The sequence below is a fragment of the Dendropsophus ebraccatus genome, chromosome 2, assembly GCF_027789765.1.
Source record: "Dendropsophus ebraccatus isolate aDenEbr1 chromosome 2, aDenEbr1.pat, whole genome shotgun sequence".
NCBI classification, from domain to species: domain Eukaryota; kingdom Metazoa; phylum Chordata; class Amphibia; order Anura; family Hylidae; genus Dendropsophus; species Dendropsophus ebraccatus.
Window position 1 is genome coordinate 27,727,349 of NC_091455.1, and position 25,039 is coordinate 27,752,387.

Consider the following 25,039-nt stretch of genomic DNA (forward strand, 5'->3'; position numbering starts at 1 on the left):
CTTTGATTTGACAATGTGAAAAATGGGTCTTCCTTAAGAGACAATTTTAATGTTGTGTTTAAAGAGTGCATAGTGCCCCATTAACTTAGTCATACATACATAAATAAATAAGGGGAGAAGGGGCACAATGGAGAATGGCAAGAAAAAAATCTAAAATACTGTAGCAGGTAAATGCTCCAGATATACTCTATCATTCTAGTGAAGTATATGGAATATACAGTAGTAACACTAACTTTACCTTGAATCAGCAACATTTTCAGTACCGGTGTACTAGCATCCAGCAGTATTGTCTGCCCTGCTGTGATGACCGCCAAGTCGCCCACATCTGGTGGAGTGTCTCCTCCCCAGGTATATTTAGAAGACCAGACGTCGATGTAGAAGAAGTCTGCATTGTCCTAAAATATGAATATAAAAAAATAGAAAAGTAAAAAAATAAGCATTCCTATCTAAAAAAAAAAAAAAGTACAATAATGCAATACAAGAAATAATTGTAATTTTCATAATTTACACTCACTGTTACAGTCCATCCCACAAACTATAATGATAGTGACTGAACATGAGCACTCATTGTCCACCAGGAATGGGGGCTGAGTACTTTGACTAATCAAAAGCTAACTTTTACACCATATTCAATGAATAATGAACAATGTTCCATGAACAATATTCCATCCTCAGCGGTTGCAGGAGGGTGGATTTGTCAAGGCTTTTATTCCAGTTCTTTGGGTTAAAAAAAAAGTTGCACGTTTTCATTTAAGTCTCTATTTTAAGTCTCCATTTGTTGTACCCCAAGGGTCAGTACTGGGCCCCTTCTCTTCAACTTGTTTATTAATGATATTGAGAATGGAATTAACAGCAATGTTTCTATCTTTGCAGATGACACCAAGCTTTGTAGTACAGTGTAGTCTATGGAAGATCTGCAGATGTTACCAGCTGACTTAGACACACCGGGGGACATTTGTTAAGTCCGGCGTTTTTTTACGCCGGACTTATAAATGTCCCCGCATCTCTGGCGCTACGGGGATTTAGAGGTGGACTGCCTCTACATAAATCCTGTGCGCTCTGGTGCGCACCGCCGAAAACCTACGCCAGCTGAGGACTGGAATAGGTTTTCGGCGTATCTATTTGCGGAACGGATGGTGAATCGCGCGGACTCTGAGTCCGCGCCCTCCGTTCCGCCCCCTTCACACCCCCTCCTTGCCCCCCGGCGTACCCGGCGGAAAGTGTCGCCATTTGCGAATAAAATATTGCGCAAATCGGCAATTTCCGCCGAAAACCCCCGGAACGCCAGATGATACATGTCCCCCACTAATTGTTTGGGCATCTACTTGGCAAATGAGGTTCAATGTGGATAAATGTAAAGTTATGCACCTGGGTACTAATAACCCGCATGCATCATATGTCCTGGGGGGAGTTACTCTGGGAGAGTCGCTGATAGAGAAGGATCTGGGTGTACTTGTAGATAATAGACTACAGAACAGCACACAATGTCAGTCAGCGGCTTCTAAGGCCAGCAGGATATTGTCATGCATTAAAACAGGCAGGGACTCTCGGGACAGGGATATAATATTACCGCTCTATAAAGCTTTAGTGCGGCCTCATCTGGAGTATGCTGTCCAGTTTTGGAATCCGATTCATAAAAAGGATATTCTAGAGCTGGAGAGGGTACAAAGACGGGCAACTAAACTAATAAGGGGAATAGAGCACCTTAGCAAGGGCGGATTAACTTTACCATGGGCCCCGGGCTGTTCATCAACTTTGGGCCCCCTCATCCCACTGTAACTATGGTGGCACTCTGTAAAGGACCTGTGGTGACATCATTGTCACATGATAAGGTCCTTCAGTATGTTCTCTTATGTTACTTTATTGTCTCCTGGCTGCAGTTTTGCCTTCATTTGTGCAAAATTGCGGTAAAAAGTAGCAATTTTTATGCAGAACTGTAGCCTGATGATAATACACCACTGAAAGTGTAAGTCTGTTTGGGGGGCCATGGGCTACCCCAGAAGCTCAGGGCTCTGGGCTACCGCCCAAAACTGACCTATTATAATCCACTACTGGCCTCTGCCTCCGCCTGGAGAAAAAAATTTTCAGTCTCCGGAAGCGACAAGCCTTCTTTACAATGAGAACAGTAAATTTGTGGAACAGTCTACCCCAAGATCTGGTCACAGCTAAACAGTAGAGGGCTTCAAAACAGGAAAGACAAGTTCTTAGACCAAAATAACTTAAATGCTTATGTATAGAACCGATCATCCCTCCCCCTTCCCTGTATCCATCCCCTCCTTAGTTAAACTTGATGGACATGTGCCTTTTTTCAACCGTATTAACTATGTAACTATTTTATGCCACTTTTATGCTGTACACATTGTGTAACGGGCAGTGGATGTGGACCTGATATGCTACCAAACCATTTTAACTTTGGGACACACCAGGGCCCTCTAGGTCTTCACTCTTTATCCCAGTCCAGAATGTAAAGTGCTGGTAGAAGACATCAGGTCCCTCCACAAGTGTGGGTAGATGGATCAGACAGTGCTGATGTGAGTTACCAGAGAACAGTAGTGATGAGTGAGCATGCTCGTCCGGGCTTGGTACTTGATCGAGTATTAGGGTACTCGATGGTGAGAAATGTCATCATCCATTTCCTGTAAGTTTGGGCGCTATTTCTCAGCCAATAAACATGCAGGAGACTCTTTGGTGCATCCTGAGATCACGTGGGACCCATACATGTCGTTAGCAGCGATTGGTTGGCCAGATCAGATGACCCTGCCATATAAAACTCAGCGCCGGCAGTACTTGCTTCAGACGCATGCTGTGAGAGATAAGGGACAGAGCTGCTGCTTCTCAGGGAGAGTGTCAGTGTAGGATTTAGTGTTCCAGTAGGCAGGGTATATACTAGCAATATAAACAAACAGCCCTTTTCAGAGCTTAAAAGTGTTTTTTAATACTATTATTACAGACTGCTGGCTGGGAGTTGCAGTGCTGCTATCGCGATTTCACCAGCACACTGTGGTGACCGGCTGCTGGCAGAAAGGGGACATTAGGTGTTGCATACAGACCCCTAAGAAGTGCTCAGTGTACTCTATTTTTATTTTGGGGCTGTTGGTCCTGCTGTACTACATTGTATTGCTGGGATTTGTAGTACATCCTGCATAAAACTTCACTGCTCATTGTAAGATGGTATCACAGCGTGTATCTAGGTCCAGCCAGTACCAGATTGTACCGTACAGCCCCCCCTAAACTAGTGGGTATTACACTGTATTGCTGGGATTTGTAGTACACCTGCATAGCACTTCATTGCTCATTTTAAGGGGGTATTACAGCGTGTGTATAGGTCCAGCCACTACCAGATTGCACCGTACAGCCCCCCCCCCCTAAACTAGTGGGTATTACACTGTATTGCTGGGATTTGTAGTACACCTACATAGCACTTCACTGCTCATTGTAAGGGGGTGTCACAGTGTGTGTGTAGGTCCAGCCACTACCAGATTGTACCGTACAGCCCCCCCTAAACTTGTTGGGACTACACTGTATTGCAGGGATTTGTAGTACACCTACATAGCACTTCACTGCTCATTGTAAGGGGGTGTCACAGAGTGTGTCTAGGTCCAGCCACTACCAGATTTTACCGTACAGCCCCCCCTAAAACTAGTGGGTACTACACTGTATTGCTGGGATTTGTAGTACACCTGCATAAAGCGTCACTGCTCATTGTAAGGGGCCGTCACAGAGTGTGTATTGGTCCAGCCACTACCACATTGTGCGGGACTGGTTGCCCGATCGCGCCCCCGCTAACCAGCCAGCTGTTTTATTTTATTTTATTTTTTTGTCTAGTCGTGTCCGGGGCCTCACCACCCCCGGTCAAGAGGCATCAGGTGTACCCTTGATGGTGACTGACAGCTGGCCTAGCCAGTTAGCTGTCAGCACCCGGGTTCATGTCCACTAAATATCCCAGCCCCTGGACTCACTCCAATTTTTGGGAGGCTCACTTGCTTCCTCACTTACTTTTAATGGTTCTCCTCACTGCCATGCTCTGCCGTCACACTACATCTGCAGAGGAGCGGGACTTGTTGCCGGGGGCCCGCCGATCACGCCCCCACCAACCAGCCAGCTGTTTTTTTTTTGTTTTTTTTTTTTGGTCTAGCCGTGGCCGGGGCCTCACCACCACCGGTCGAGAGGCATCAGGTGTACCCTTGATGGTGACTGACAGCTGGCCTAGCTAGTTAGCTGTCAGCCCCCATGTTCATGTCCACTAAATATCCCAGCCCCTGGACTCACTCCAATTTTTGGGTGGACTCACTTGCTTCCTCACTTTTAATGGTTCTCTGTGTGCTCAATGCCATGCAGTGTCTGGCCTAATTTTTGGGAGGCTAACTACAGTAGCTTCCTCACTCACTTTTAAGGGTTCTCTGTGTACTCAATGCCATGCAGTGTCTGGCCTAATTTTTGGGAGGCTCACTTGCTTCCTCACTCACTTTTAATGGTTTTCTGTGTGCTCAATGCCATGTAGTTTCTGGCCTAATTTTTAGGAGGCTCACTTGCTTCCTCACTCACTTTTAAGGGTTCTCTGTGTGCTCAATGCCATGCTGTGTCCATCCATGCATCCCTGTTGACTACTGGTGTGCCTGCCCTTGCCTCCACGTTGGCTACTGCTGGGCCTTAACTGGCATCCATGTTGAATACTGCTGACTACTGGTGTGCCTGCCCTTGCCTCCATGTTGGCTACTGCTGATCCTGCCTGCTCTCCATGTTAACTACTGTTGCTCCTGCCTGGCCTCCATGTTGGTTACTGTTGTTCCTGTCTGGCCTCCATTTTCGTTACTGTTGCTCCTGCCTGGCCTTCATATTGGCTACTGCTGCTCCTGGGAGTTCTCTGTGTACTCAATGCCATGCAGTGTCTGGCCTAATTTTGGGTAGGTTCAATTGCTTCCTCACTATCTTTTAATGGTTCTCTGTGTGCTCACTGCCATGCTAGGTCTGGTATAATTTTTGGAAGGCTGACTGGCTACCGCTTCTACCTTATTTACTCTGTCCTCACCGCTATGCTGTGTCAGGCTAAATTTGGCTGGTTCATGATAAGCTACCTCTGTTTTAATGGTTCCCTGTGTTCTCACTGCCATGCTGTGTCAGGCTGAGTTTTTGGGTGGTCCCTATGCCTACCTCTGTTTTAACCAGGCTGTTGCACAGAATTAGGCATAATGGTGCCATTAGGCAGCCTCAGAGGCATGCATACATGCTGCTCCTGCTGTTTCCTGTCCATTTCCATTGTGTTTCCATCAATTTCTGAGGTTGACAGGTTTTCACACGACCTTCCCTCTACCGAACTTGAGTCTCCTGCAAAAATGGTTGAGTCTCCCATTGACTGGATTGGTAAAAGGCAGAATTAGTTGAAGAGAGTTTGCCCTTTAAATCTTCAGCAAGCAGCCGAAAGCACACCTAAGTTGATTTGGCATCGCAATAGAGGAGCCAACAGGACCAAGGCAGAGAGCGGAAGCAGTGCCAGGGTGTCGCCACCACCGTTAAGGAATGGGACCCGATTGCTTTAGGCACTCTTAGCTGTACAGTATTTGGATGCACCAGCTTTTATAACGGCCAGCTGAGGACTGCCCATTATAGACCATGCTATGCCCTTTCTATTCTGTGTATTCAAGCTACTGGCAAACACAGTAATGCAAATTTGCGCATTATATTTCCAGTCTTGTTTCTTACCATCTTAGCAATGCCTTGGCCTTCAATGTACACTCTGACTTTGGTTCTTAGTGAAGGAGACTGAGCGTTGGTTGTACATATGATGTACGTGATACTAGCCGACTCTATATCACATACGGCCTGTGCTACGGTGACAGTGACGGCTGAGATATCAGGGCTACAAAGGAAAAAAAATTTGTAAAATTAAAAAAAGATTTGAAAAATAAATAAATTAGTAAATAGATATCCATTGTAATTAGGCTAATAAACAGGGCTCCCATTTCTATTAGCTATACATGCCCAAATGACACAAAATATATACACTTGGAAGAAACTGTTCATACCTTTTTGTTAACGAATTAAAACCCATCATAGTTACTGAAATAACTTAAAACTGACAAAAGTAATCATAAGTTTTAATTTTCTGAAATCATCAAAAGTGATAAGATATATTACATATTATAGTTCCCTATATTAGCTTGTTCTATTGATCTGTGCAGAGTTAGTGAAAATGACTTAAAGGGGTTATCTGTAAGGGGGAGGGAAGGAGGGGGGGGGGGGTTGAGAGCAGAATTGGACTCAGCAGCTCTCACACAGTTTTTGTGTTTTTTTAGCAGGGAAGGAGACCGATAAGGTAAAGACATGTATGGAATTAATGGTTAATCTCCAGGAGGGGGGATGATTCAACATATATTTTACTTACTCAAATAACCCCTTCAATGTCTAAGAATGTCAGCAGTTTGGAACCTGAATTGCAGCTAAAAACATTACTTTGATATTAGTGCAAACTAATGTTATAGAAGAACATCTACAAAAATCCACCGGACACAGTCTATCAAATATTATTAAAAAGAACCTTGGCCCACACCAATGGAGGATGAGACGGGTCATTACAAGTACAAATGTCTAGGACAAGTAAAAAAGTTTAAAGTGCTACAAATGCAAAATGAAAATGCAGCATGAGCAACACAAATATATAATCGAATACAAAAAATAGCAGCTGCGAGTAGCTGCCAAGAAGACCAAGCTAAAGTGCAAGAAAAAATTATGCAAACACTTAAAAAAATGCCCTTTAAAGGGGTAGTGCGACGCTAAGAAATTATTCACAAAATAACACATTACAAAGTTATACAACTTTCTAATGTATGTTATGTATGTGAATGGCCCCCTTCCCCATGTTCCCCAACCCCCGCCCGTGTAGTGCATTATACATACCTGATACGCGTCGACCCCCGTCCGCCGTCTTCTGACAGTGATGTAATCTTCAGGAGGCCGGCTGACCCGCTGCTGCTGTCCCTCATGCCGGCCCACCTCTGTCCCGTCATAACTGTGCTCAGCCGCGATTGGCTTAGCATAACTGGCTGAGCATAGTTATGACGCGGCAGAGAGGGGTCGGCAGGAGGGACGGCAGGAGCGGGTCGGCCGGCCTCCCGAAGATTACATCACTGTCAAAAGACGGCGGACGGGGGTCGACGCGTATCAGGTATGTATAATGCACTACACTTCCGGGTCCACGGGCGGGGGGCGGGGAACACGGGTAAGGGGGCCATTCACATATATAACATACATTACAAAGTTGTATAACTTTGTAATGTGTGTTATTTTGTGAATAATTTCTTAGCGCCGCACTACCCCTTTAAGGGTATCTTCACACTGAGTAAAAGTGAGGCAGGCAGGATTCCGAGCTGAGTCCGTGGCGAGGGCTCCACGTGAAATTCCGCTCTTTTACTCAGTGTGAACATATCCCAATAGCCTAATATGTCTCACATCCACTGTTCCTGCACCTCACCCCAAGGTATGTCTTGTGCCACTTCCTCAGGACCTGTCTCATTTGCATTAAATTGGGGACCAAAAGCTTTTGTAGGTGTTAAATGTTATAGAAGTAGTAATACCATCATAACTAACCTGTAGATATGGTGCCTACCTGAACTGGGATCCAGTGATTGTTAGTTTGGTCCCACCAGCCGTGCCTCCTCTCTTGGGGGTGACATCATATATGACAGGAGTTAATGCAGAAGAGTATGTAAAAGAATTGTTTGTCTGAGCAGAGTAATCTCCATTCTTTACAATGACATCACAGCTTTGGGTAGATGTATTAGCATCTGATGGAAAACATGAAGTAAATGGTTAGGATAAACCTCTTATAAACTGGAAAGAGATATCCTACTATTGTACCACAAGTTTAGAGAGAAAGACATGGCCACATGTTGAACATAACTCTATTGCTTCTTAAACAACTAACATCGGGCAGTTCACATACATTTTTTGATCAAACTTAACAAGCCAACTTGCCACTTCAAGGTCACGTGATTCAAGTCGGTCCTTAACCTACAGTACATGGTGTATTGTTGGGCAGCGACCACCACAACACTTCCCCACTCCCACTCCCCTGGCTCTGGGCCACTCTACTCCACAGGTATTATACTAAGAAACTATGCTTTAAGGGCCTGCTCACACTGAGTAAAATAGGCAGAATTCCCTGCAGAGCCCCCGCCGGAATCACTCCTTCGCGCGCACCTCCGCTCTCTGCTCAAAGAATTGACATGTCAATTCTATGAGCAGAGTGCGGCAGAGAGCAGAGGCGCATGAGGCATCGCATTGACTTACTGAGGCAGGTGGGATTCCAAGTGGAGTCCGCGAGGGAGGCTCCGCTCGGAATTCCGCCACTTTTGCTCGGTGTGAACATATCCTCAATGTCTAAAACGTGAATGTATTGACCATTGGACATGGAAGTTCTATCCCCTACACAATACACTGCTTCTCCTAACCTTTGATGAATGCAGTTAGACAAATTTCTGAAAATTTTCACTACATACTAACTACACACATACTATTTTACACTACAATACACTAACTTCATATTATAATTTATTATATTTCATAGTATTATAAATTCAATACTCCATATACTTCATATATAAAATATGAACTAATTTTATTATACCAGCTTTCTTACCGTTCCTGGGGGTTTCACAATACAGAAGACTTGAATTGGATCTTTCTTTATTCACTTTGCATTCAGTGTTGCACACAAACACCTTGGACTGCTGACTATCAAATCCAGATCCAGCGATTGTGAGCATTAATCCTCCACCAAAACTGCCTGGAAAGAATCAATAGAAATGATGATCACTAAACAAGTAAAACCCTACGGTGCATTCACAGATAGTTCGGTGACAACCAAAACGACTGATATTACAGGTCCTGTAAGTGTTTTCCTATTATCAACAATTCTGCTTTCCAGGAGATTTTCCCCATGTCATTTTGAATTGTTTGATCTTCGAGATACAATTTCCATTGCTGTCTAAAGCAGAACTATTCATAACTACCACATCTACGGCAATCTTTCCAGCAGGAGACATAATGGTGGCCATACTGGTTGTCACCAGCTTTACCAGATTATTAGACTCACCTTCATTTGGAGAGACCCCAGTCATACTAAGTTGATAGGTGAAGCTTGCACTGGATTTTGCAAACCCCTTCTCATTCTGCAATGTAATAGGGAATGTGCCGCCCCAGTATTCTCCTACAGAGCAGGTCAGCTGGCTGTCAGACACTGCGGTGACAGCGCATGTAGCATTGCCAATGGTCACGGTCAGTTTTGAGGCATCCAAACCGAACCCAGAACCGGACAATGTGATGGCGGTTCCTGGAATTCCTGAGGAACAATGTAAAGAACAAGATTCATAACAAGGAAATCCAGCATCCAAAAATCCAAAAATGATAGCCATTACTTTAGCTCCAAAAGTCATCAATCTCTAGAGATGAGCAAACTTTTCAAAAGTTCATTTTGCCCAGTACACCAAACTTTGTGGTAAAATTCAGGTTCATCCAGGTACTTAGCTGTTCATGCTCCCCTGCTGTACTTGGTCTCTGGTCTCTGGTGTCCCTTGCAGCCAAAATCCCGCTCAGTCAATGACTGACTGAGGGACAGCACAGTGGCCTGTGATTGGCTGAGCGGGCTGTTTCTCTCAAGACAGAAGCGTGACCGCCTGCTCAGCCAATCACTGGCTGCGATGCTGTCCTGTCTCAGTCAGACAGTGATTGGCCGAGCAGGGTGTCACTCCAGACATTAGAGTGATAGCCTGCTCAGTCAATCAGTGACTGACTGAGATGGAACAGCACCACAGTCAGTAATTGGCTGAGCAGACTGTCACTCTCCAGACAAGACTGACAGCCAGCTCAGCCAATCACTGGCAGTGGCCCTGTCCAATCTTAGTAATTGGCGGAGTTAGCTGGGGCAGCTGGAAAAACCAGAGACACAAAAGAGGAAAACAGGGGAGCACGGACAGGTGAGGATACTATTTTTAGTTAGTTTGTTTCTTTTCCAGTGTGCGGCCGCCGCCAACTTTAACAAATTTTAAAATGAAGCAATGGTTTCACTTTCTCACACCTAGTAATAACCACTGCAAATAATGTTTATGATTTCAGCCTGTGTAGCAGGCAGGTTTTCACCTATAAAGGACATAGTGGGAGATTTATCATACTGGTGTAAAGTAGAGTTGTCTTAGTTGCCCCTAGCAACCAATCAGATTCCACTTTCCTTTTTTCAAAGAATCTGTTAGGGAAAAAAAGGTGGGACCTGATTGGTTGCTAGGGGCAACTAAGAAAATTCTACTTTACACCAGTTTGATCAATCTCCCCCATAGTTTTTTTTTACTGTGTCGTTTCCACTCCTATTTTTTTCAAAGATACTGACCAAATACTGAATGAAATACCATGTGTAAACCCTGCCTAAGGCTACGACTACTTGGTGACTTTGGGTATGCCCCATGTGTTGTATCTCATTGTGCTGCTTGCATCACACTGCATTGCATCTTAAGGGAGTGAATATAATGTTTTAACTGGTTTAACCATGACCCAACAATCATCAAAAATCAGTTCAGGATGAATTTCTGATCATGAAAATTTGAGGTTCACGATGCAGACACTTTACATACCACATGGCGCAGGCAGCATGAAAGAATGGTCTTTGACTATGTGACTATTGCAGGAGACAGGTTCCATCATAAGTCTATGGAGTTTTTCCCTTGCAATCAACCAATCACGCTTCTCCTAGCTATATCTAGAGATGAGTGAGAGTCTCAGCACTGCAACCCCATCAATGTTAATTTTTTACACATTTGTGCGCCATGTCAGATGTTAATTCAAATGACAGTAACTCCTTTAACAATTTGAAAATAGTCCTACCTGTAGTTGGAAGAACTGAAGTTATGGTTGGGGTATCGTCCTCTGAGTAGGAAAAGCTGAGTGATGGGTAAGAAGCAGATGGCACGCGGATGATCACGGTAGCAGTTTTAGCAGTGATGCCGGGAGGAGTGATGCACTGGATACTATTATAAGTAACTGCTGTAGTCTGGCATAGTACACCAGCAACCTGCACAGTGGTGTTAATAGGATGAAATCCATTTCCTTGTATGAGTAGAAGAGTTCCACCTAACACACTTCCGGAAGGGGTCAGGAGAGTGGCTTCAGCAGGACTGTTCACAGTGAAAGTCCCAGCAGCCAAGCCTTTACTTAGTACAATAACTTTGATGGAATAGCTTCTGGCAGGAATGGGGTCTATGTTACATGTTATTTCTGTGTCATTTACATCTAAAACATGTAATTCTATGTCACCGACATAAACATTAACATCATTAACATCATTTCCAAAGCCGAGTCCATTGATGTAGATTGTGGTAGCGTCTCGGACTACAGTTGGGGAGCAGCTGGATACTACTGGTGTAAGTGCACTTGAATAGCTGAAGCTGCAGGATTGTAGGCACTGGGCAGCGATTTCCTTCACTGTTACTGCAACAACAACGCTGCGGGAATAACTAGGTTGAGTATCACATATAATATCTGTGTAATTTACAGATACAATGGTACAACTTATCCCGGACACTGTGATGCTGCCATTTATGTTCACAAAGCCAGAGCCGTGTATAGTAATCCTGGTAGATCCTGTATCTGACCCACTGATTGGTGTGATATAGTCAATGTGGGGTAGTAAGGCAAATCGCCTTTCCATCGTATTTCTTAAAGAGTTGATGGCATTGCCCAGGTTATTTACTGTAAGAGACACCAATTGTGCTACTCCAATATCCATTGTGTCCTGAGAATCCACTTTACATGTTACTGAACTCTCGTCAGAGGAAGACACAACGCAAGGATAGGAACCGACTGAAACCTAAGATGAAAAACATTAAAAAGATTTTAGAAAATTGAGGTAGCAACAAAATAAGAATTTCAGGTTAACTGGATTTCTATGACCACCAATCTGAATCTATATTTTTCAGATGCTCTTTGGAGATTGAAGGGAGCAAAGTAACAACCTAATTTTTTCCCTCAACTACTGAACTTCACGCTAGTTTTGCTACCTCTCCCCTCATAGCTACAGTATAAGACTATGTTCACACTATGTAAGAGACCAGCCGTTCCGTGACCCCGGACGCAGAGCTCTGATGCGGGCGCATTAGCATCAGAGCTTCCCATAGCACACAGTGAAGCAAGCGGCCGGAGCCGCTCGCTTCACTGTGTAAACTGACAGGGCTATCTGCAGCCGGAATTCACTGAATTCCGGCCGTAGAAAACTGACATGTCAATTATTTGCGGCCCCTATGGGATCCCGGCCGGAGCGTATACGTTGTGAATACGCTCCGTCCGGGATCTCATAAAGAAACAGCCATTCTTCCCCCGTGCCATCGGCAACAACGGCCATACTTTTACGTAGTGTGAACATAGCCTATGACTGTATACCTGTATAGTATAATGATACTAAAAAGATTATTGTATATTAGGCATTTGAAGGTATAGTACTACATATAGACTTAAAGTGCAATATTGTGGATGCTCACAGTTTGCAATAGGGATATCATTTATACCCTATAGGAAAATATTACAAGTGATCACTACAAACACTACAAAGCACTATTTATAACCATGCCATCTCTCTTAGCTAAAACTAATTAATATTAACTTATTTGTTATTACTACTTATTCCATGTTTAAACATGAACGCCTTCTTAAGGTAGCTATACACCTTCAATAACTAATGGCTTAAGGATTGTCCTGTCTGTTTCTCTGAGCGTTCTCGCCAGAGGCGGACCTATCACTTGTGCAGCCTGATCAGCTGCACAGGGGCCCAGGCCAATAGAGGGGCCCGCCAGGCTCAGACTTTAAAGTGTCAGCTCAGCATGGCACATGTCTGTAGTGGGCCCCCAGGCAGCATCAGCACCCGGGAAGTGCGGGCCCCATGCTCCTTTGGGGCTTCTTTAGTGACTGGATGCTGCGCCCTGTCAGGGCTGCTTCTCCTCTCTTCCTGCACGCTGCTGCTGCTGACAGCACCTCCCCCTCCTGTACTCCACTGTCTGGCATACCTTGTGTGAGGAGGAGGGAGAGCATGTGATGACAGGGGATGGAGGGATCCTGCAGGGTTACGGCTGCCAGGGACAGGACTGTAGAGAGGAACAACAGCAGCAGCAGCTCTGACAGTGAGTGATTATTGTCAGTGTGTCTGTCAGGCTGCTGGAAGTTGTAACATAGAGGGTGGTATAAGAGAAAGCACAGAGCTCCCACCTCCCTCTCTGATGCTGTAAGTTTATGCCTTTTAGCCAATATCTGTGCCCCCCCCCTGCAGCATGGTTGTTTTTCTCTGTCATCTCCCCCTAAGCAGCCATGTACAGTACATGTATCCCACTTGTGCAGCCACATGCAGTACATGTATCCCACCTGGGACAAGGTCTGGATGTCAGTTCTATTGGTGGGCCACAGGTACTCCCTTCCCACACTGGGGCCTGCACAGACTGCAGTACAGTCCTTTAATGGGCCCTGGCATCTGTGCTGTAGGGCCCTCCCAAGAAACCAGAAGACATGTATCAGATACCCGGGCGTACATATGTGTGCGCCTTCAAGGCGGAAAGGTGGAGAAACAAATAGCTTATGGGGGCCCAAACACATTTTGTGTACATGGGCCCTTTGCAGTCTGTGTTCGCCCCTGGTTCTCGCTGTGGCTTATCTCTTTGCCTGAACAAAGCAGTGGGCCATGATTTCCCACCACGCAAACTCCTATTACTATTGACCAGCCCCATTAACCTTAGATTGACGGCTATATCCACCGTCACTGGCAGGTTCAGTTGATCAAAATCTAAGGTGTATAGGGACCTTCAGGTCATGTTTAGTGGTGAGCGAGCACTAAAATGCTAGAGTGCTCATTACTCATGTCAAGCATTTTTCAATGCTCAACTTGATTTACTAACTCTATTAAAGTTAATGGGAGACTCGGGCATTTTTCCAGATGCCCCCTATTCAGCAAAGGGGTGGGTGTCTACAGGGGCGGATTAACTTTACCATAGGCCCCGGGCTGTTTACCAAGCCTGCCCCCCCACCCCACTGTAGCTATGGCAGCACTTGCATGGTGTTCATAGTAGAGGATAGATAATGTCATAATACCATGATTTGTGCAAATTAGTGCTAAAAAAGCAGCGTTTTTTTTGCAAATCATGGCAGAACAGTAGCCAGACAATACACCAATGAAAGTAAAACACTTTTTGGGTGGCCATGGGCCCCCCAGGAGCTCTAGGCCCCGGGCTACCGCCCGAAACGGACCTATTATAATCCTCTACTGGGTGTCTAGTCCACTTGAAAGTCCCAGAAAGTGATGAAAATACCATAGAAATAAAATGGGAAAAGCAGGAGAAGCATGCATGAAAGCTGGTATGTCTCTCACCTTAGTTCCCATTATCTAAGACAACCATAGATGCCGTAGGCAAGGAAGAAATCAAACTACACCCACCGGTAACTCATTGTGTGACCCTGGTGGTGAAGAGGGGAAGAGGCAGTGGTTTCACCCACAGGCACTAATTGTGGAGCACTGCCTTTGATCCACCTAATCGGGTTTTTAGATAACATGTAACGAACATGCTGGTGGTGGTCAGGCTGGTAATGGTGGATTACATTGCATCAGTACACACAAAATCCTCGGGTGCCTTGTAAAGCATTGTTTGTAAATCAGAGAAAAGATCTTAGAACAGTACCTGGAACAGGATTCACAGGTCCAATCTCTTGGCTAGCGAGACTGGACAATTCATCAAGTACCATGCCCAGTAGAGCATGCTCACTCAACACTAGTCACGTAACCTATTACAGTCAGGAACAGTGTGATAGAGCTCACAGATAAAGATACCTTGTTGGCACATGTAATGTTACTGAACCCGGATCCTCTGATGGTTATTGCATCACGGATTGTTCCAAACTTTGGTGTAATGCCGGTAATAACTGGAGAATAACATCCTGAATATCCAAACCATATAGATGTGTTGCTTGGAGGTGATGTGGTGGACGGTGGACACACTGGGTCTGTTGTAATGCAGTCACTTGGAGGTGTGTTGGGAGGTAGACCTGTAGAAACATTGTGACAATACATTTGTGGCAATAAGTTTCCTTCTTAGATAACAGCTGTAGAAGTTTAATATAGTGATTAAAAACTGGTGGCATACATAGAAGAGAGAAAAATTATGTCTATACATTTGCTCCATAAAACCACCATACCAAACCAAATGTAAAATGATATTGAGTACATTTTGTACTTCTTCATCTGTGGTGACCACTTTTCTGTGCAGATTCCTATCGACTCCCTGAGACAAGACAATAAGCAAAAGACAGGCTAACACATCGACTTTTATTGGGAATTATTCTATTGTTAGTCAATGGGGGTGCTACATTTAATAAAATAAATATATATTGTGCATTACCTATTTGACTAATCCAGTAAAATGTCCTGTATACTCACCCTCCTTGTTTTCAGCACTTATTCAGCTCCAAACCCTGGCACCAGGCATCACAATATGGTAGATCTGTGGTCTAAATTAGGTCTGGTCGGAGGGGGGGGGGGGGTTATATTTACTGTAGGTGGTCTTGACATGTGGATGAATATATTTAGAAGGTTTGGCCTGTAGTACAAAATCAATTTACTGATCTGGTCTGGGGTCTGATATCAATGTAGGAATTTAGTCTGGGATTCGACATTGATAAAGGCGTCTTGTTGAAGGTCTAAAATTAACTTAAAGGTTATGGCAACATAATAAAGTTTGTATGTATATATTAAGCCACACCATTTATGTAAGGTCTCTTTCAGGTTGGGCACAGTTGCAGTTTCCCAGAGCAGACATTGCACTGCACTGATCAGCATGTGTACGTTGGTACTAATGTGTGTCTATGCTCTGGGATAGAAGGCCGCAGTTTGCTCTCCCACCTGTAAGTGTCACTGTCTCCTATTGTACTATTTAGCACAGCTGAAGGCTAAAGCAACAAAGGGTTAACTGAGATCATATATTGCTGCATGTATTTGAACCCGATGTGAATTGCTGCATGTAATGTGAACCTTACTGAGCTGGGTGTCGCACAGTGCCTTTGTTGTATTCCTTTGACCTAGAACAGCACAGCTTTTTAGCCTTCCTGCCAAATCAGGTAGTCCCTTGGGGTATATAAAGTGAGGTATAGCCAGTTTGGGGCAGTGTCTAGTAAGAGTGTTTCCCTAAGAGTTGTTCTTGCTGCTGTCTATTCCAGAGCCTGGCCTTAAAGTCAGGGACCATTTGCGTGACTACATATGAAGGATTACTTCAAATTTCTTTTAAACACCTTCAGCCTAGCCATGTCCGGCTAGTGAGTAATGCAGTGAGGCTGCAGTGGGCAAAAAAAACAGGAAACCTGATAACTGAATATGCTAGCCAAAATCACTAGGCAGGGCTATGTTCCTAGATTGCGTGTCACTGTATGCCCACCGACAGCAATAGGCGGATGTTTAAAACCCGTGGATGTAAGTACTGTTCTTTAAGCCCCCACAGCTGTGTACCTAAAGGTCTAGATAGTGCCCACTGCACTCCCTAACCCTGCAGGCAGTCCACTGTCAACACTGCATTTTAAAGCAAGCTACTAAGACTAGTCACCCGTGACTAAAATCATATCCGCCAGCAAGAAGCTGTGATTCATCAACACTATACACTTGATAGGCCAGATCTGTACTGAGAGCAGAAAAAAATGATACAGCCGTGCTGACTGGGTTGTGTGCTGAGAGGTAGAAAGTTCAGAACAGTAGAGAGGAGGATGTTGATAGAGTCCCAACCCAAGTAGTACTGTGCCCTGAGCAACGTCTGGACCACAACTAACTTGACTGGAGGACCTGGCAGGAGCCAGGGCCCAACTTGACTGATGTAGGGGGCGTCCTACCTCTACAGAACCCAAAGAAAGAAGACCCTACTCTTCCTCTACCCATGTGACTTCCTTCCTACAGCGCATGTAAGCTGTGCTGTGAGTAGGTGAGGAGTGAGTGAAAGATGCAAAGAGAAAGGTAATAGGAGAGACGAAGAATGAACTCTCATTGGTGTACAGATCCATGTGATACACAAGAAAAATAATAACCCTTTATCTTCTACAGCTGTGCAATATCTAGACATACATACTTGCAATAACGACATCTAGTGGTAAAACTTTGGTACTGCTACATTACCACTTACACATATGAGTACAGACTTTTGTGAAGGGTGTAACCAATAGCAACACGCGTGGTGGGACACCACACCCAGTATCTGCAGAAGCTTTACAACAGCTGCATTGGCTGCCTTTATGGAACCTGCACCATGTTGATCATACAAATATCATAACTAAAGTGTTATTCCCATGCCAGAATTTGCTAGCCTATCATTTGGATGTTCAAATGTCAGAGTGGCAGCTCGTCACTATAATAATATTACTTTAGTATATAGTGCCAATTTATTCTGCACCCCTTTACATGGATTATCATAACACAAATCATCAACCTATCTGTATTTAATGGAGAGTGGGAAGAAACCCATACAAACACAGGGAGGACATAGAAACTTTTTGGGGATGTTGACCTTGGCGGGATGTTGGATTGTCCTTTGTACCCACAACCCATGGTGATCTATACCTAGCACTGTAGAATAGGGAGTGCAGATATATATATATATATATATATATATATATATATATATATATATATATATAGGCATTTTTAACTTTTCTACAAAGGGATGAGGTTCTTTTACCTAGGTGTAGTGGGGTGGTTCTTAAACTTTATCACAATCTGGGATTTAAATATATTTCGCTACCTCCATCTGCAAAGTCTAATGCTAACTACAGTATAGCATGTTTGATTACCAGAAGTATAGGTGGCCTCCATTCCTCCAACATACACATGCACTGGGCTGCTCTGGTCACTGATCGGGTTTACACTGATCACTCCTTGCATAATTATTGTCTTTCCATCATCAACATATCCACTGCTATAGTAATAAATTCCCGGAGATGTGAACTGATATGAAAAGACACCTATAAGGAAGAAAACATGAATGGTATCAGTGTCATTCTACTACAAAAGCTTTAACCCCTTCACATCAGCAATCTGTATATATATGTTCCTACAGCACATACCCCCTGCAGTAGGAATGTACATATACGTTCCTGACTGTGAAGGGTTTTGATGTGTGTAAGACCGCTGCAGTGAGAGCGGCCCCGCACACATCAGTGCCTCTAATTAACCCCTTAAACGCCGCAATCTATAGCGATCGCAGCGTGGCATAGCATAGATCAGTATATGCAAGTAGGGATGGTCCGAACCTGCCGAGGTTCGGGTTCGTATGAACCCGAACGCTCGGCAGCAGATTTCCGCTGTCTGGCCGCTCCATGGAGCGGGCGGATCCAGCAGAAGTAACGCCCTGAAAACTGGAATACAGCCTATGGCTATATCCCAGTTTTCCAGGCGGTCCTCCCGCTGGATCCGCCCGCTCCACGGAGCGGGCCGACTGCGGGAGTCATTACCGAGGGTTCGGGTTTGTACAAACCCAAACAGAACTCGGTTCGGACCATCCCTATATGCAATCTATTCATTGCATGTTTAACCCCTTAAGGACAGAGCCAATTTCGATTTTTGCGTTTTCGGTTTTTCCTCCTTGTGCTTAAAAGGCCATAGCACTTGCATTTTTCCACCTAGAAACCCACATGAGCCCATATTTTTTGCGTCACTAATTGTACTTTGCAATGACAGGCTGAATTTTTGCATAAAGTACACTGCGAAACCAGAAAAAAATTAAAAGTGTGGTGAAATTGAAAAAAAAAACGCATTTTGTTTATTTGAGGGAAATGTGTTTTTACGCCATTCGCCCTGGAGTAAAACTTGTTATATATGTTCCTCAAGTCGTTACGATTAAAACGATATCTAACATGTATAACTTATATTGTATCTGATGGCCTGTAAAAAATTCAAACCATTGTTAACAAATATACGTCACTTAAAACCGCTCCATTCCCAGGCTTATAGCGCTTTTATCCTTTGGTCTATGGGGCTGTGTCAGGTGTCATTTTTTGCGCCATGATGTTTACTTTCTATCGGTACCTTGATTGCGCATATACGACTTTTTGATCGCTTTTTATTACAATTTTTCTGGATTTGATGCGACCAAAAATGCGCAATTTTGCACTTTGGGATTTTTTTGCGCTTACACCGTTTACCGTGCGAGATCAGGAATGTGATTAATTAATAGTTCGGGCGATTACGCACGCGGCGATAGCAAACATGTTTGTTTATTTATTTATTTACTTTTATTTATAATCTGGGAAAAGGGGGTGATTCAGACTTTTATTAGGGGAGGGGGCTTTTTATTGACAACAACACTTTATTTTATTTTTTTACACATATACTAGAAGCCCCCCTGGGGGACTTCTAGTATATACACTCTGATCTCTCATAGAGATCTCTGCAGCATAGATATGCTGCAGAGATCCATGAGATCGGCACTCGTTTGCTTTCGGCTGCTGCAGCCGGAAACAAACCAGTGCCGAGCCGGGGACGGCGCCATCTTGGAGCGGTCCCCGGCCGGCTTCAGAAACGGAGATCGCTCCTCTGGGATAACATCCCGGAGGAGCGATCTCCTCCACTAGACACCAGGGAAGTGCTGCGTCCGGTAATCGGATGCAGCTGTCATGTTTGACAGCTGCATCTGATTACTGTATTAGCGGGCACGGCGATCGGACCGTGCCCGCTAATACCTATGGCCGGGCTACACACTGCACCCGGGACCGCGGCGGTTAAGAGAACTCCCTTACCGACAATAGGGCGTACCTATACGCCCTTTGTCGTTAAGGGGTTAAAAGTGTAAAAAAAAAAAAAGTTTTTAAAATGATTAAAAAACCCTTATAAATCCCCCTCCAAATAAAAGTTTAATATACCTCCTTGCCTATTATAAAAATAAATATATTTTAATGAATATTTTAAAAAATATTATATATCGTAGTGTGTGGAATTGTCTATTAAAATATTACTTTATTGTTCCCACGAGGTGAACGGCGTAAACAGGAAAAAAATACATCAGGATTGCTGATTTTTTAAAATTACATATCAGAAATTTTTTTATCAAAAGCGATCAAAGGGCTTAATGATGGTCACATAGCTCAGTGTACAGTATTAGTAAGTGTAGTCACTTAATATACTGACAGCAGCTTCCTGTGTACCTCATAGAGCTAAATTCAGACTCCCCTCCTCCAGGCTGGGCTGTCCTGCTCTGTGGTGTTTTGGTTCATAAGATTGCTGACATGGAGGAGCATGTGACCATGCCCCGCCCCCAATGTGTCCACCACTGAGCCTGTATGTGTCTATGGAGGACACTGGGGGGCGGGGCATGGTCACATGCTCCTCCATGTCAGCCATTTTATGGACGGAAACAAAACAGAGCAGGGCAGCACAGTCTGGAGGAGGGGAGTCTGATTTTAGCTCTATGAAGTATACAGGGAGCTGCTGTCGGTATATACATTGAGTACACTTACTAATACTCTACACTGAGCAATTTTACTATAAAGTTGCCAACCCCTTTAAGCATTGAAAAATATGTAAACCCCCATCACCCACCCAAGCATTCAACGTTATAGAAGTTGTCCAAAGACTTACCACAATGTATTACACAAGGGCCCATATTTCTCAATCTTATTTTTGTCTCAGACAGATAGCAGCCAGCAGTGTTGACTGGCCCACCAAAGGACTGGGGAATCCTCCGGTGGGCCCCCAGGTTTAGAACCTGTACTAACATTCACTGATATGTTGTTTCTCACTGGTTCTTCATTGGTGGGCCCCCAGGATCATTTCCTCTGCTGGTCTCCAGATGCCCCAGTCTGACACTGGCAGCCAATCACAGCTCAGCTTACATTTCTCAAAAAGAGCTGCAATATGTCCCTATTGCACAGGAGACACTGAGAATTAAGCTATGTCTCTTACCTTCCTCCTCGGCGCCGTTACCGTGCAGCTCAGCATTTGCCTTACAGTCCGGTCCGACCCTTAGGAGCACTGGGAGGCTGTTAGGAGCACTGCCTGCCCCATAGTGCCAATCCGGCCGACTCCATTGATTATAATTAGAAGGGGCGGGCCAATGATATGGGGGACGGTGCAGTTCTCCTCACGGCCCCCCAAGTGCTCCTAATGGTCTGAGGGACCGTTGAACAAACGCCGAACTGCATGGGAACGGCTCTGAGGATGAAGTTAAGAGATATACCTTCATCCTCAGCGCAATAGGGAGCTATAGGGAGCTATTAGCAGATTAGATTTATTCAACCTGCTGATAGTTCCCCTTTAACTCCTATTATTAAAACTAGGATCATGCCCATCTAGCATCTAACTGAATTGCCAGAAAAAATATAAACGTGCATGATCAGGGTATGTGTGTCAAAGATTAGGGGCCCCTGTGGTATATGCATTTACAAGTACAAAGGTTTCTATTAAAAAAAATAATAATAGGTTTCTGGAAAAAAAAATATATATATTTCTATTTTTATGGGATCTTGATGCATCACTTTACAACTTTATCCTTCTTAAATGTAAACAGTAGTTTAGTTAATAGGAATGAATTACATGAAATGGTGTATTGATGAAAAATATTTAATTTTCCTTGCATATTTGTCTGGTTTTCTACATGATAAAAAATACACAGAAACAAAAATTCTCGGGTGCTTGATACTCAAGACGAATATTTCCCGATGTTCGGGTGCTTAATACTCAAGACGAATATTTCCCGATGCTCGAGTGCTCGTTTCGAGTAACGAACCCCATTGAAGTCAATGGGAAACTCGAGCATTTTTGCAGGGGACCAAAGCTCTGCAGAGGGAACATTGCCGGAAAACCTGGAAACCTCCGAAAATTATGGAAACAACACGGACATGAAACGGGAAACAGCGGGTGCAGCATTTATGGAAGCCTCTGGGGCTGGCTAATCGCAACATTACTCAAGCAGATTTGAGGGTAGTCCTATAGAGTATAAATGTAAGTGGTGCTGTTTTTTTTTTTTTTTTTTAAGGCACCTGTTGCACAGGACACAGCACAGTGAGGATAGGTATAGCTGATCTACAAATCCCAGCCAGCCAAGAGAATGTCAGCAACAGGACAAATTGACTACTGACAGTCCAAGCCAGCAGCCAAGAGTAGCAAAAAAATATATCTTTTCAAAACTTTAAGCCCTTAGAAGGACTGTTGGGTTCATTGTGTCGTATTCCTGCCTACCCGCACATTAATTCCCTGCCTAACACTCTTCCTCACAGACAGCAGCTCTCTCCCTAATCTCTTCCAGCCTGCGTCTGACACAAGCATTGCGGGACCTGATCCTTATATGCCCAGGTCATCTAATCTGGCCAGCCAATTGCTGCTATCAACATGTAGGGTTCCCATGTGATGCTACGAGCTCCCAAAGCCTCCCCTGCATGATGATTGGCTGAGAAAAAGCCGCCAAACATGCAGGAAGAGGAAGATGCCATTGTCTCGAGTATCGCGAGATGCTCGTCCGAGTAACGAGCATCATCGAGTACCCTAATACTCGAATGAGTACCAAACTCGGACGGGCATGCTCGCTCATCTCTAATAATTAATAATAATCTGCTCAATCACCACTCGCCATGTGACTTGTCACAGTAGTAGCCTTCACTCCAGCTCTTTGTTAAAACAGCGATAAAGTAGATACAGACCTGATGCTATACGAGCTCCACTGTTGAAGGAAATGCCATCATAAGTAGTGCCAGCAGGATCTGACACAGAAAACACCTGGTATCCAACACCCTGAACGAAAGGCATGGTTTGCCAGTTCCAAACCACGGTGTCTCCTGTAGATATCACCAGACTTGATGGAGACCAAGCGTAACCAACACCATGTACTAAATAAAAAAAAAAATACATTAATGCAAAATATATATAGAACATAAAATATTGTTAATGTATCATCAATGTAACTGCTTCCCTTATGTCCCAACCAGCAGCACAATGATGGGGGTGATTCCGACCCAGTGAACTAGAAGCACAGATATTGAAAAATAACTACAGTAGAGCCCATCACCCTATAAAAGATAATCTAGGCTCCTCCTACACTATGTTGCTTTTCTGTCCTGCATGGACTCGGACAGGAGGTTTGCTAGCACTGTAATGAAACGCGGCAAAGATTTCAACAATTTTCCCACTCCTGGCATCATATTAATATATCAAGCCGGGTGGGGATAGAGGCCACAACGGGGTTTACCTGTTCATAGGTTCTGTGTTTTACGGAATGTGGGAATAAGCCCTAAGTATCAAGGGTGTTGGAGACTTTCCCTAAAGCAGAACTTTGGCAGGGTCCAGCATAGCTGGGTCCAAGGTTTGGAGAAATGAGGGCAGGCAAATCATGGTGAGATTCAACCTGACAGCCTGAGCCCCTATTACAATGTAGAGGGCCTACTTGGCCATAACATCGTACAAGAATACAGGGGAGCTCAATACCTTCTAACAGTCTTTTTAAGATTACTGACAAATGTCAGTTCCTTCTTTGGGTAAGTGTAGTCAGGTCTTCTCCTTCCGGAGTTCTGTCCTCTCATGAGGAATATAGTGTCCATTCCTTAGTTGTGTCCTTTATGTCTTAGAGTAAAGTTATTAGTCTGTCTTACATTAGTCAGAAATGTGATCAGCCTTATATTGTTTGAGTCACTCTACTGGAGCACTTTCCAGCTTGTAGGCTGAATAAAGTTTGATCTTGATGGATCAGATAATCTCTATAGTTTGAAGCTTGCATGATGTTTTTAAAAATTTTGGCTCCCTGGCTATCAATATTGAGTTCCATCACACAAGAAGGCCCTCCCTATAGAGATGCCTCTTGAATCCCCATCCTTGTGGTGCTGATTAGCATGTAAGGAAAGTGTTGATTTATTATGCTAATCTATTTCCCCTTAGTCCTAACAGCAGCACAAAGAGTTGGGTTACTCATCCGCATCCTCATCTTCAGACACTTCAGGCGCTTGAGTTGCATTTTCTCACGCCGTACTCTTACAATAAGCAAGATTACGACACACAAGCGTCTGTCACATCTGAAAATGAGGACGGCACAGCAAGGAAGAGACGCCCACTGAAAACGTAGCCATGGTGTGACGTCACACTTAAAGCAGCGCAGCTGCTGAGGAAATAAGATGGGTGGGAGTGTCCCTTTAAAATAATTTAATCAGGAATCCCATGTGTCCTACATTACCCCGTCATTGTGCTGCTTTTAGGACTAAGGGGAAACAGATAAATGCAGTAGGTGCCCAAAACAAATGATTAGATTTTTACTCTTAAAAGGGGTACTCTGGGGCCGGACAGCTTATTAACACACATTACAAAGTTATGTAACTTTGTAATGTGTGTTAATTAAGCTTAAAAAGTTAATCGCCTCACTACCCCTTTAAAAGAGCAACCTTATGGTTGCCATGGGCAATTGTCCCCTCCCCCATTTTATTTGCCCTTTTTACCCCTTAGTGATTAAGCCAATTTTTATTTAATCTTCTCACTTTCTAGAAAACTTATCTCTTTTAATTTTCCATTACAGACCCATATAAGGGCTCCGTTTGCGAGTCCAATTGGACTTTATAGTGACACTATTGATTTTCAAACAACAAATGCAAGGAGTTTCTATGTTCTCCCCGTATTTTCATGGTTTTCCTCGGTATTCTGGTTTCCTCCTACACTTACAGATGAGTGAATTTAGATTGTGAGCCCTAATGGGAACAATTTTAAATAAAGATGGAATTTTAAGATTTGTGGAATATGTCGGCACTATATAAGTAAAGGAATTATTGGCCACAAAATGTATATTGAATGCAAAAAGAAATTAATTGAAGTCAAGCTGAAGTAAAAAGAAATTTTGCTACTTCTGGGGGCTTTTGTTTTCATGCCGAACACATTTGAAAAAAAAATAAAAAATAGGGACATTATCTGAATTCTGTAGGTCAGTACAATACTACTTTATATTACTTTTGTTTTATTTCACTTCTTTAAAAAACTTTAACATTTTCTTTAAAAATTCATTTGCGTAAAACTGCTTTATTCTGACTC

The 25,039-nt window shown here is 43.9% G+C and overlaps 1 protein-coding gene across 1 annotated transcript in view; it reads right to left on the reverse strand.

The window, feature by feature from the left end:
- The window catches only part of LOC138784113 (fibrocystin-L-like), a 177,477-nt gene that overhangs the window by 73,221 nt on the left and 79,217 nt on the right, over positions 1 to 25,039 (reverse strand). Inside the window, exons 33-41 of the mRNA XM_069959629.1 lie at positions 22,678 to 22,863; positions 17,839 to 18,009; positions 14,846 to 15,060; positions 10,870 to 11,851; positions 9,092 to 9,337; positions 8,636 to 8,782; positions 7,604 to 7,781; positions 5,701 to 5,857; positions 239 to 395 (exon numbers count right to left, since the gene is read on the reverse strand). Coding sequence (XP_069815730.1) covers positions 239 to 395; positions 5,701 to 5,857; positions 7,604 to 7,781; positions 8,636 to 8,782; positions 9,092 to 9,337; positions 10,870 to 11,851; positions 14,846 to 15,060; positions 17,839 to 18,009; positions 22,678 to 22,863 — 2,439 coding nt within the window. The remainder of the gene's footprint in view (positions 1 to 238; positions 396 to 5,700; positions 5,858 to 7,603; positions 7,782 to 8,635; positions 8,783 to 9,091; positions 9,338 to 10,869; positions 11,852 to 14,845; positions 15,061 to 17,838; positions 18,010 to 22,677; positions 22,864 to 25,039) is intronic.